General features: G+C 49.3%; 1 protein-coding gene across 3 annotated transcripts; it reads left to right on the top strand.

Annotated features, from left to right (window-relative positions):
- Positions 1-8,246: 8,246 nt before the first annotated feature.
- Positions 8,247-11,472, top strand: LOC306811899 (UPF0688 protein C1orf174 homolog). 3 transcript variants are annotated; one of them, XM_079326001.1, is made up of 4 exons: positions 8,247-8,445; positions 9,024-9,509; positions 10,377-10,501; positions 10,587-11,472. In XM_079326001.1, exons 1-4 carry the CDS (start codon positions 8,251-8,253, stop codon positions 10,660-10,662), a joined length of 882 nt encoding a protein of 293 aa, XP_079182127.1. In that variant the 5' UTR covers positions 8,247-8,250; the 3' UTR covers positions 10,663-11,472. The 3 variants fall into 3 exon arrangements, with proteins under 3 accessions (XP_079182127.1, XP_079182128.1, XP_079182129.1); XM_079326002.1 differs by having other exon boundaries at positions 10,885-11,472; XM_079326003.1 differs by lacking the exon at positions 8,247-8,445 and adding an exon at positions 8,622-8,740.
- The last annotated feature ends 45 nt before the right edge of the window (positions 11,473-11,517 follow it).

Below are 11,517 nucleotides of genomic sequence, written 5' to 3' on the forward strand. Positions count from 1 at the left end.
CCAACCTGGTGTACACACGGTTCCGGGGCTCGCTTTTGATCGCGCTGGCTGCAGGACACTTGTTCCTCCTGTGAACCCTGCTCCTTTGTTCCTGTGAGTGTGCCACCCACGGGGAAACCTTTGTCCAAATAATCTCAGATTCCCTGAAGAGCGAGAGCTGCCAGCTTTGCTTTCTAGTTGAAGTGACAGCAAGGAACATATAGATTTATTCTTCTATTCACTGGTGGCTTTCTATTCGTGTGTCCTCGCATCAAATCAAAGTGTCAAAACAACATCCCCGGCACTCCACTGGCAGCTCCTGCCCACCAGACAGACATGTGAGGAGCAGGTATTTTTAGCTGAAAAGGATAACCAGCAAGGGTCGTGTAGTGAAAAAAATGACCATAGACAATGGTAAGAAGAAACCAAGGCACTTCTACTGGAACCTGGGAGGATTGGTATTACACCAGTCACCCCTCTGCCCTGGGAAGAAGTACAGAAAGGGACAGGAAAATGTGGCAGTCAAGTTTCTGACTCTGTGACAGTGTTATTAGAATGCTCTGAGCCCTAAACCCTCTTCCTGGGCGGTTTTTAATTCTGTGTTAAGCATTAAGCACTATCAGTGCATGCAGAAAAGAGCCCTAGAAACGCTCTGCTTGAGCAGGAGTGCCCAGCTGAAGTCTTTCTCCACTTACATGATTAATCTGTCTCTGAAGAGCAGCTATTACACACTGGGACGGTGTCTGGACAGTTGTGTGACATCTTCTGTGCAGGATGCAAGCAGTGTGGATGACAAAGGCATGCAGCCAGCCCTGTGAAGAGGTGGGAGATGACTCAGAGCTGTGGCATCGTGTAATGGAGCTGCTCCTGAAAAACCTGCTTCAAAAGAGTCGGGACACAGAAGATCAGCAGCGATGCTTGATGGAGGCAATACCTGATGTAGGAAATACTTAAGCAGATTGTAATGAGGATGTGGGCTCATTACCAGAGCCTCCCAGGGCTGATAACAGAGTCACTCCTGTTGCACTGCAGTCCCCAGTCGGAAGGGATGTGTAAGAGCGTGGCGCTCTGGGCCACTGGAGCTGCTGTCCTAGTGTGATTCCTACCAATGGAACAATATTGCTTGCTGTTGCATGAACAGAACATGTCTCCTCTGATTGTTTTTTCCTGCTCTTTTGAAGACAGATGCTGTCTGAGGATCCTCACTGGTAGAAGGTCCTCTCTGAGGTGCAGTTACAGCTCTTTGCACGTAACCTCTGGTACTGGGAACTTCTGGGAACTGGGAACTGGAGGGGTAAAAAGAAATAAATCCAAGAGGGGATCTTTTGGCACAGAGTTTGCTCTGGTTCGAAAAGAAGTTGGGAGAGTGGACAACAGACTGACCTCAATAGCCTGTTCCATGGCCCTGCTCCAGGGTGTTTCAGCTGTAATTATCCCTTTTTAATTCAGGGAGCTACTGAACTGTGATGAGATTCCTGGAGTGGCTTAAACTCCCCTTCCTGTAGAATACCAGGGAAAGAGACACATCTTCAGGAAAATGATGGCTTCTTGCTCTGCTGAGAAAATGCCACCTGGCCCAGCTGCCTTTTCCACCTCAGGTGCTCATCCATGGACATGTGCCTTTGCTTGGACCAGCTCTGTCCCAGGAGATTTCCTCTGTCCAGAAATTGGTGACTCTTAAATGCCAAGAACAAAATTGTTGAGGGGCTTTAAACTTCAGGTATTGAATTATTGCAGGTGACAGAAAGTGAGCAAGAGTTAATTATGTGACAGGGAGAGGAAGTGCCACTGTGCAGCAATCCTTTCAAAGGCAAACAGAAATATTTATAGACTCAGGACTGCACAACTTGCCGCGCTCTGACTCGAGATGTGCTACTGATTCATGGGGCAGCACTTTCGGATGGGGCTCTGGTGTGGGCCACAGCTCTGCTGAAAGGTAGGTCTCACCTCAAACTGCGTTCAGAGGCAACTGCTAATGAGAGAAAATCTGGTAGAGTTTTGTCAAATCAGAGTTTAAAAACATCCTGGTGATGTCCTCTTTTCAGTCCCTCAGTGGATTTCCCTTTCTGCATGGCTGGCAGAGCAGCTGTGAGCGCTTGCTAAGGTGACCCCAGCCCACACCACACCACCAGCTCTGTGGGGACAGTGCCCCTGCCCCTCCAGATTTGGGGCACGCACACAGCTTGTGCAGGTGCTGATTTCTCGGGTGATTTCCCACCACATCACAATACTTCTGTTGCATTCTGCCTTCCAAGCAGAGCTGCAAAGTTCAGAAGCTGGGAGAGGAGACAACCACGATCCTGAGATCAAACCCGATCGATGTCTGAAAGCAGCCAGCCCGCAGCCACCCTCCTGTGGGACACTCCCTGTCCCCCACGCTGCTCCTGAGGGTTATCCTGTGCAGAACCAGCCTTGGTGGGCACAGCCTTGGCCATGTGCCCCCCCACAGCTCTGGGCCTGGCCCGGGCTACTGTCGCTATTTTCGGGGACTGACTAATCCTGATGGGAGCAGGGAGAATCTGCTGTTACCTGCAGAGGACAGAAGGAAGGAGATAATTCATTCCCAACCCCAAAGCAATCCCTGCAGGCAGGTTTTGAGTCAGATTTCCAACGATCTGCCTTTGGAGACCACCAAGCAGGCTTTAAAGAAATCTTTATATTTTTAGCAGTAACATAATAGTGGTGGAAATATAATAAAATTCACCATCAAATATTTATCCTATTACATTGGCTTAAGTAATTTAAGATGCTGAAGTCAACATGGTGGGTTTATATTTAATGAGTCTTGTGTAAAACAGCCACTTCCATCCTTGTCAGGTGTGTAGAGAAGACACTTGCATTCACTCAAAGAATTTTTATCTCTCTAAAGATATGGTGTTAAATAATGTACAACACTCACCAAAATGTTACCTGTCACTGGTGGAAAATCAGGCTAGGGCTCGGTGAGCCTGATGTTCACTGGCATGTAGGACAGAGGAAGGGCATTTTAAAATTATTATTATTTTAAATTTAACTAAGCAAATTATGCTGAGAGCAGCCTGGGCTCAGCTTTTGGATGAAGTTCAGCCTTGCTGACTGTGGTGTTCCCAGCCTGTCCCTCTGACAGCTGGGCAGGGTGGCAATGCCAGGACCAGGCTCAGCTACCTGGAGGCAGGGGGGGCTGGAGGAAATGGGGAGAAGCTGCTTGTTCCTGAGATCCCCTGTGCCAGCAGGGAGCAGAACACTCAGAGCTGCAGAACACAACTGCCCCAGCTCCCTGGGGTGCTCAGCAAAGCAACCAGGCAAAATCTGGGCATCTGTCTCATGGAGACAGGCTGGGAGAGCTGGAGGTATCCAGTCTGGAGAACAGGAGGTTCTGGGGAGACATTAGAACTCCTTCCAGTGCCTAAAGGGTCTCCAGGAGAGCTGGAGAGGACAATGGGCAAGGGCATGGAGAGAGAACAAGGGGGCATGGCTTTAAGCTAAAAGATTTTACGGAGAAATTTTTCTCTGTGAAGGTGGTGAGGTTTGTCACAGGGTACCCAGAGAAGATGTGGCTGCCCCATCCCTGGAAGTGTCCAGTGCCAGGCTGGACAGAGCTTGGAGCAACGTGGTCTAGTGGAAGGTGTCCCTGCTCACGGCAAGGGGTCGGAACAGGACAAATCTGAACGTCCCTTCAATTCCAACCATGCTGCGTGTCCTTGGTTTGGGCTCCTGGCAGGAGGGCAGACAGGCTTGGTGGGGGCTGAGCCTCTCCCACGAGAACCAGAGAGAACTCCTTGTCCCTCCCGTGTCCTTCATCTTGCCATGTCCCCCCGTATCTCCCCGTGTCCCCCGTGTCCCCCGTGTCCCCGCGTCCACGAGCGGCGCGGTCACACCGCCGGTCTCACACTGACCCCCAGCGTCCACGAGCGGCGGCTGAGCCCGAGCTGCTGCCCCGGCCGGGGAGTTCTATGGGAATTAAACCCTAATTAAACCCTAATTAAAGCCTGTAGCAAAGCGACGTGATGAAGCGGGGAGCGGAGGGGCGGGAGAGTCTGTTCCCACGGCTACAGTTACTGCAGCCGTCAAATTGAGTCAGGAAAAGGTTTCTGTGGCTGATGCTTTTTAACAGCCAAGCCAAGTTGCCAGTAAATCATTAAAATCCATGTAATCAGTCTCCTGGAGCAAAGGTAAGGATTTGGACCCAGTGAGATGCTTTGTGCTGGGAGAGATTTACTAATGGTTTGTGAAGCACTTTAAAAATCAATATGCCAAGAGCAAGAGGGGTTTAGGGAGGGCAGGAGACCTGGGGCGGGTGGAATTCACTGGGCAGTGTTTGGAGGTCCCCTGGGAAGGATTTGCCAGGTAAACACTAGAGATTGTTACAAGAAGTACATTAGCAGCAGGAGGACAAGACCATGAGCAGGAGGGCTCCAGGCGAGGGTTTGGGGGAAGAGTCCTGGCAGGACTCTCCAGCTGTACCCATCACAGGAAGCCCAGTGTCAAACAGCCCCTCTGACAGGTATTGCAACCCGCAGCCTGGGCTGGGTTCTCTGCACTCACTGTTCTCTGATCTTCCTTATGGTTTGTCATTAACGAATGTCACAGGTTTCCTCTTTGTTGCTCTTTCTCACAAAGCCCACGTACAGCTCTGTCGTGTTAATTAATTTCTTCAGATACTGCCTTTCCACGTTTGGTCGTTGATAAAACACTTGCAAGCAATCCAAAATAAGACTCAAAGAGATTTCTCACATGGCAAGCATAAAGTTTCATTATGTACCGTAAATTCTCTGTGATTTCTGTGTCAAGGCTCACCAGCTCCTGATGTGAGCACTCCTCCGTGTTGGAAATTAGGGGTTCATTCCATGGGAGTGGTGCAAAGTTCCTCAGGTCAGCAGTGCTCAGGGCAGCTGCACTGGAGGGCTGCAGATCTTTGTGAATATTCAGCTCTAGACTGGTTATTGACTCCCAGAGAATTTCCCAGGAGAAAGCGTCTCTGGAGCTCAAAACAGGCACTTCATGGAATCATGGAATCACAGAATGGTTTGCCTTAGAAAGGACCTTAAAGATCATGCAGTCTAACTCCCTGCCATGGGCAAGGACACCTTCCTTAGGCCAGGTCACTCAGAGCCCCATCCAGCCTCAATGCTCACCAACATTACCTGAGCTGGCACGACAACACAATGTGATGGAAGGAAACAGCAGCTAAACATTTTTTTTCTTCAAATCTTCAACACACGACTAACTCTTCCTGCTGAGGAGGCAGAGGAGGCAGCCAGAAGGATGCAGCCGGGAGCAAGGCTCCTGGTCCTGGTTGTTGGGAAGTGGATACTCCTCCTGCTTTCTCCCCAGAAGAATTCAGCCACTTGAACCCAACCCACCTTTCCCATGGCAGGAAAAGGCCAGCCAGCACTCCTGACGGATGGCTGCTCAGTACGACAGACCTCACATTCAACAGTTAACAGCCAGCATGTTTACAGGCAACATTTTTTTTTGGCTGCTGTCCCTGGCATGTCAGTCATGTTTAGCCAAATGAACTGGGAGGATTATAACAGACAGGGACACTGGTGCAAGTGACAGGCGCAGAGACAAGTGCTGCAAGAAGCTCATTTGCACATCGAGTTTCACAGCCCGGCTCTCCCTTCCTGCTCCCATAAGCTCATCAGCTGCTGCTGCAGAACCGCCAGTTTTCACAGGAATGATGGAGCTCACAAAATCTTCTTTTTATTTTTTCTTCTCTGCCTGCTTAGACAACAGATTCTAACATAACCCTTTTTTTTTTTTTTTCTAATACTGAGAATAAGCCCCCTTTTATGTGGAAATGTGGGTTTAATGTAAATAGCTCGTGCTGCTCTGATTCTCTCTGAGGGCTGTTGGCTGTTGGCAGTCCCCCTGTCGTCTTTCAAGTCACTTGGGAGTCACTGCTGCTGAGATGGGGACGGATCTCAGAGGGATCTGCAGTCTCTCCCGGGTGCCTCCTGCGCTATGTGACAGTTTTTATCTTGGCCGTATTTCAGAATGTGCAGCAACATCTGCAGCTGTGAAATTGTCAGCACCTGCCCCCAAAATAACGTGGTTAAAGGGGGAAAGAGAATGAGCGTGACACGAGAGCTCTGGAGGGAGCCATGCCATCCCAGCTCCATCTAAGCTTCTGTGTCCCTTGCAAGTGTCCAAGGCCACCCCACAGAGTCTCATGTGCTTGTAGTTTTGTACCTCACCCCACACCAGGTCACCAAAGGCCACAGGACTGCTCAGGGCTTTGCCATCCTCTTCTCAGTGCTCAGTCACATCAGCTTTCCAAAGCACCATAAAACCCAAGAAACATACAGTGTTGTGAAAAGTATTTATTAGAATTGTCAACATCAAATTTTCCTTACTATTTTCAGTTTGTTGTGGAAATTAAAACAAGAACCACGTTTTCCAGCTGCAGAAATGCTGCTTTTCAGCCAGTTTTAGTCTGCGGCTGTTTACAAGACAGTATAAGTTTTCACTGCCTAATAAAAACAATCATCTGTATTCCATGGCTGCAAGCAACAACACTGTGAGAGAGTGGAGTAAGTCAAGGAGGCTTTGGAGAAGAATATGAATTATCTCACCCGGAGAACAAAGCACAGACGGACCCTGAGCACTGAGGGAAATTGCACAACAACGTGCAGGCAGGTCTCCAATCCTGCACAGTTTAACTGGGGGATTTTATACTTTTGAGAAAAAATGTATTTCTTGAATATCCCCATAGGTACAGTCTTGCCACTTATTTCTGCAATTTAAATTGTTGCTTCTGTTTTTTAAGGCCAGGTTGAACGGACAAGCATTTAATCAGCCAAGTTGGATGGAGGAGCACAGGTACCACTGAGACTCGTGGGACGACTCTGCAATGAGCAAGAACATTAAAGGCTGCTATAAAGAAACAAGCTCCTGTGCCCTCAGATGGACAGAATTATAAAAATCCCCACAGCATCCCCAAAGCACTGAATTACTGGAAAAGGAGCTGTGTTTAATGTGATGGATGGAGCCCGCGGGCCCCATCGCGGGGACGTGGCCGTCAGGGCAGCGGTACCTGCCATCGCTCCCTGCTGCACCTCCCCGGCAACATCAGACAGGATAATTACGTGCTTAAATCTGGGTGCTTTACTACACAGAAATTCATCTGCTACCCTCAGAGTCCTTGAAGTTAAAGAGGGATTTGAGTTACTGACATAATTTGTTCCCTGAGGGCTGTGGAAAGCAGAGAGAAGAACATCTGAATAATAACTCTCCGACCATGTCTTGAATGGGAGCGAGCGCTGCTCCAGAGTGAGACACAATGGGAAGCAAACGATTTCAAATGTTTATGAGCTACACAGTTCCCAGGCAGGATGGGGTTGTGTTCTTCCCCAAGCAGCAGCCAGGAGGGAGATCAGTAAGTTCCCTTCAGAAACTGTAATTGCAGCCTTCCGATACTTGAAGGGAACTTACAGGAAAGATGAGGCTATTTACCAAAGCATGTAGTGGCAGGACAAGGAGGAGTGGGTTTAAAACTGGTAGAGAGTAGGTTCACATTGGATATTGGGAAGAAATTCTTGACTGTGAGGGTGGTAAGGTCCTGGCACAGGGTGCCCAGAGGAGCTGTGACTGCGCCTGGATCCCTGGAAGAGTCCAAGGCCAGCTTGGACAAGGCTTGGAGCAACCTGGAATAATAGAAGAGGGTGGGACTGGGTGATTTTCAAGGTCTCTCCCAACCCATCCCATTCTATAACCTGTGACGAGCTGCTTTGTGCTCGCTTTGACAAAGCTTCCATTAAGGTGATGCTGTCTGTGGTTCAGGCTAGTGGCTGCCGGGCGTGAAGGGCTGAGGTTTGTGAGGGGCTGAGGTGCGTGAAGGGCTGCCGGGTGTGAGGGGCTGAGGTGCGTGAGGGGCTGCCGGGTGTGAGGGGCTGAGGTGCGTGAAGGGCTGAGGTGAGTGAGGGGCTGAGGTGAATGAGGGGCTGAGGTGAGTGAGGGGCTGCCGGGCGTGAGGGGCTGAGGTGCGTGAGGGGATGCCGGGCGTGAGGGGCTGAGGTGCGTGAAGGGCTGAGGTGAGTGAGGGGCTGAGGTGAATGAGGGGCTGAGGTGAGTGAGGGGCTGAGGTGAGTGAGGGGCTGAGGTGAGTGAGGGGCTGAGGTGAATGAGGGGCTGAGGTGAGTGAGGGGCTGCCGGGTGTGAGGGGCTGAGGTGCGTGAGGGGCTGCCAGGCGTGAGGGCTGTGGGCTCCTCGCTCTCGCTGGCTGGAATGAGGTTGCCCTTTGCCCGGAGCCCGTGCTCGCCCCGGGGCTCCTTTCCCGAGCTCCACAAGATGGCGAGCGCGGGCCCCGCGCGGCCCAAGATGGCGGCGGGCGGCGCGGCGCGGGGCCGGAGGCGCTCGGACACTCGCGGCTCCGCTCGCCCGGCCCGGCCGCGCCACCGGCACCGGGCCCGGCGCTCCGCCAAGGCAGCCCCGGCTTCTGACTCTGCACAGCCCGCAGGGGAAGCAGCCGACACGGCAAGCCCGGTACGGGGGACGGGGCCGGGTGGGATGGATGGGTAGGAGGAAAGGCCACCGGGCCAGGTGGTCACAGAGTGGGGGGATGGCAGATGATTGTTAACAGCTACAATCTGAGCATCACCATGTGGGAATTATCAGGAGAATTGAGGTAAATTTATCGCCGTTCTCACTCCTCCCACGATGTTGTTTGTGCCAGTGCAGAAATACAGAGCAGATTTAGCTGCTGGCTCCACTGGGTGATGATAGTCAGGCCTGGCACAGTAATTCCCATTAGCATCATCCTTAAGAAAATAAGAACATGGTGATTGACCTCATATGGTGCTAGTTTTTCTCTGAGCAAAGTGTTCTTTGCTTGCTGGTGATGGTCTGCACATTGTGGTTTATGTAAGCTGTCTGCTCCTCTTTTCCTCTCTTTACATGCACTTTCTACTAATTACTTCTCTTAGAAGGTTTGGATCAAAATGCCACTTGTGTGATGGAGCCCTTCTGTTCCAAAGCCAGCTTTGCAACTAAAAGAGATAAGGTGATTTTATTCTTCTTTATTTCAAGTGAGCTTTAGGATCTTGTCTTTTTTTTTCTGACAGTGTTCATCACATAAAGCTGCTGAAGGACAGCCTGCAAAGAGGATGAAATGTGAAGAAAGCAGCCTAAAATCAGAGCTAGAAGGACTCACATATGAAAGTGGAAATCTTGCTACACCGGGGGAAACACCTAAAACATTTGATAGGGATGGAGGTTCAGAAGATCCAGGAGACAGCAGTCTAATCCAACAGAAAAAAGATGAAAGCATTCCAGAGACTGATGAAGGGAAGCAGGGAAAGGAGTGTGGCGTTTCTCTGGAGCCACACGCGGTGCAATCCAGCGGCACCCCATTAAAAAGGGGTGAATATCTGCAGCAGCATCATGTGCTCAGTGAAGAGGAGAGCAGCTGTGGGAGCTTTGATGGAGCCACCTCGGAGGACGCGGATCCCCCGCGGAGGCCGATGCTCCTGGAGCACAGCAGCTGCTTCTCGGATGAGGACAGCAACCAGCCCATGCCAGTGCACCGCTTCTTTGGAGATGTGGAACTGGTGAGATGATGGCTCTGCTCCTTGCTTTACACTCAGCCCTGGTCTGCTTAAAATTTGCCTCAAAACTCCTGGTGAATTTGGCCAGTATTGTTGAGCCCAGTACTCCAGATAAAACTGTCTCCATCAGTGTTGTAATCTGATACCAGAGGTGTAAGGAAGGTGTTAACCCTTCCCTCCTGTCCCTATCCTATTGGCAGAGAGCCAAATATCCCCTCCCTGACCCTTTCCTAGAAAAGGCCAAGATCTGAGATCCTCTTCACATCAGAGATTAAATTAACCGTTCAGATAAATTAATTTCAGGTGTAAAATCTTTCTTATTTAGACTATTTAGCAAGTTCCATGAGATAGGTATTTTTACTGATAATGACATTATGGAGACACAGTATTGTTGGCAAAATAGATTTTTGCTGGTCTTCGGTTCCTAAGAGAATCATAGACCAGCTTGGGTTGGAGGGATCTTAGAAATCACCCAGTTCCAGCCCTGCTGCATTGGGATTGTTTGGAATGGAAAATACCTCAGCTTTTGAACTGATCCAAGGGCCAGAGCTTTAAATTTGAATCCCTTTAACAAAGCATAATTTGGGGGCAAGTGATGTTGCCATCTTTTAGGTGTTTCTTGTGGTGTTTAGGGAGCTATTCACCCTCTGCCAATCCTCCTCACACCATATAAGGAATACCAGCCCTGAGATCTGGTTTGGGGATACTCCCCTTAAAGCCCCACAGCTTTAGCTTTGGGTTTGTGCTGCTGCCCCCAAGCTGAGGCTTGGTTCCTGTGTCAGCTGGGGGAGGATGGGAGCTGGTGGAGGTAGGAGTTCTGCCATTTTGCCACCACAGATTTTCCTTGTTGATTTGATCTTCTCCCTGCAGCATCTCCCAGCAGTTGTGCTCCCGAGTGTGACCAGGAGCAGGCGAGAGGCCAGGAAGCTCCATTTCATTGCAAAGGAAGATGATGATGATGATGAGGAGGAAGAGGATGTTGTCTCATCCAAAATGTAAACAAATTAAACCCTTTTTCTTTGCAACCACATGGCAATGGCTGTGTCAGTAACATGAGGTGTCTGTCTGCCTTTTTCTCAGGGAGAGAACTGGGAGAGTTTGTTTTGCAGGAATTGGCAGATGCAGTATTCCAGCGATTATCTGGGGCAAATATTGAATTTTCAGTGATTTGGAAATCAAGTATCATTTAGCACTTTACCACTGATATTTGGGAAAAAAAAAAAAACAGGGAAAATAGAAGTTCATATTGCTTTTTTGGGAATTTGAGCCTCTATCTTGAGGAAGTATTTGGTTATACTCCTCTTTTTTTTCAAAATAGTGAAAAAAGAAAGATGCTGGAGCAAGGTTCTTTTAATTCTGCAATGTCTGTGACATCCAGGTAATAAAGGAGCCAACTGACTCCCTGGTACAAAGAAGGTCAAGGGTCTCCCTTGTGTGGGTTGCTTGCACCTAACCCAGGACCAATTAAACCCCTAAAATGCAGTGGTGCTGGCAAAACGAAATGCAGGATGTCAGTGGGTTCAATGTGCTCATCTCTGGGAGTTCAGCATGTTTTCCTTGCACATCAGCTCCCCAAACACCCACCCTGTGGGGCTGCCTCCTCCCTCCACCTGCTGCTCCCAGTGTTGTCCTTTAACTGGTTTCCAGCAGGGATTTTGGAAACAAATGCTTTGGTAGTGATACACAAGGAATACCATGCCTTGCATTTGATGGACAGAGGAAGATTGTTAAGGCTGTGGGGCAGCCCCCTCTGCATGTTCATAAAAAAAAAAAAAAAAAAATAGAAAGAGCAACCTCAGCTGATTCCAGGAACTGTTAATTCATCCTGTGTTTGTGGGAATATTTCTTTGAAAGTGTGATTATGCAATGAGCTTCTAGGTATTTATTGTTATAGCTCCTTCTCTGTTTCTAAAAATAGAGAGAAAATGTTATCAGGAGATGGTTTAAATAAATATTAATTTCTACAGCTAGAGCCTGTTAAACATTCAAAAATTGTAAGGCAAACAAATTG

Source organism: Erithacus rubecula (genome assembly GCF_903797595.1).
Source record: "Erithacus rubecula genome assembly, chromosome: 24".
NCBI lineage: Eukaryota > Metazoa > Chordata > Aves > Passeriformes > Muscicapidae > Erithacus > Erithacus rubecula.

Excerpts from the sequence above, each read along its gene's own strand:
- LOC306811899 (XM_079326001.1), top strand. The coding sequence starts at position 8,251 with ATGGCGAGCGCGGGCCCCGCGCGGCCCAAGATGGCGGCGGGCGGCGCG. Across the intron at positions 8,446-9,023 it reads CAGCCGACACGGCAAGCCCG|TGTTCATCACATAAAGCTGC; the intron begins GTACGGGGGACG and ends TTTTTCTGACAG. Across the intron at positions 10,502-10,586 it reads GATGTTGTCTCATCCAAAAT|GGAGAGAACTGGGAGAGTTT; the intron begins GTAAACAAATTA and ends CCTTTTTCTCAG.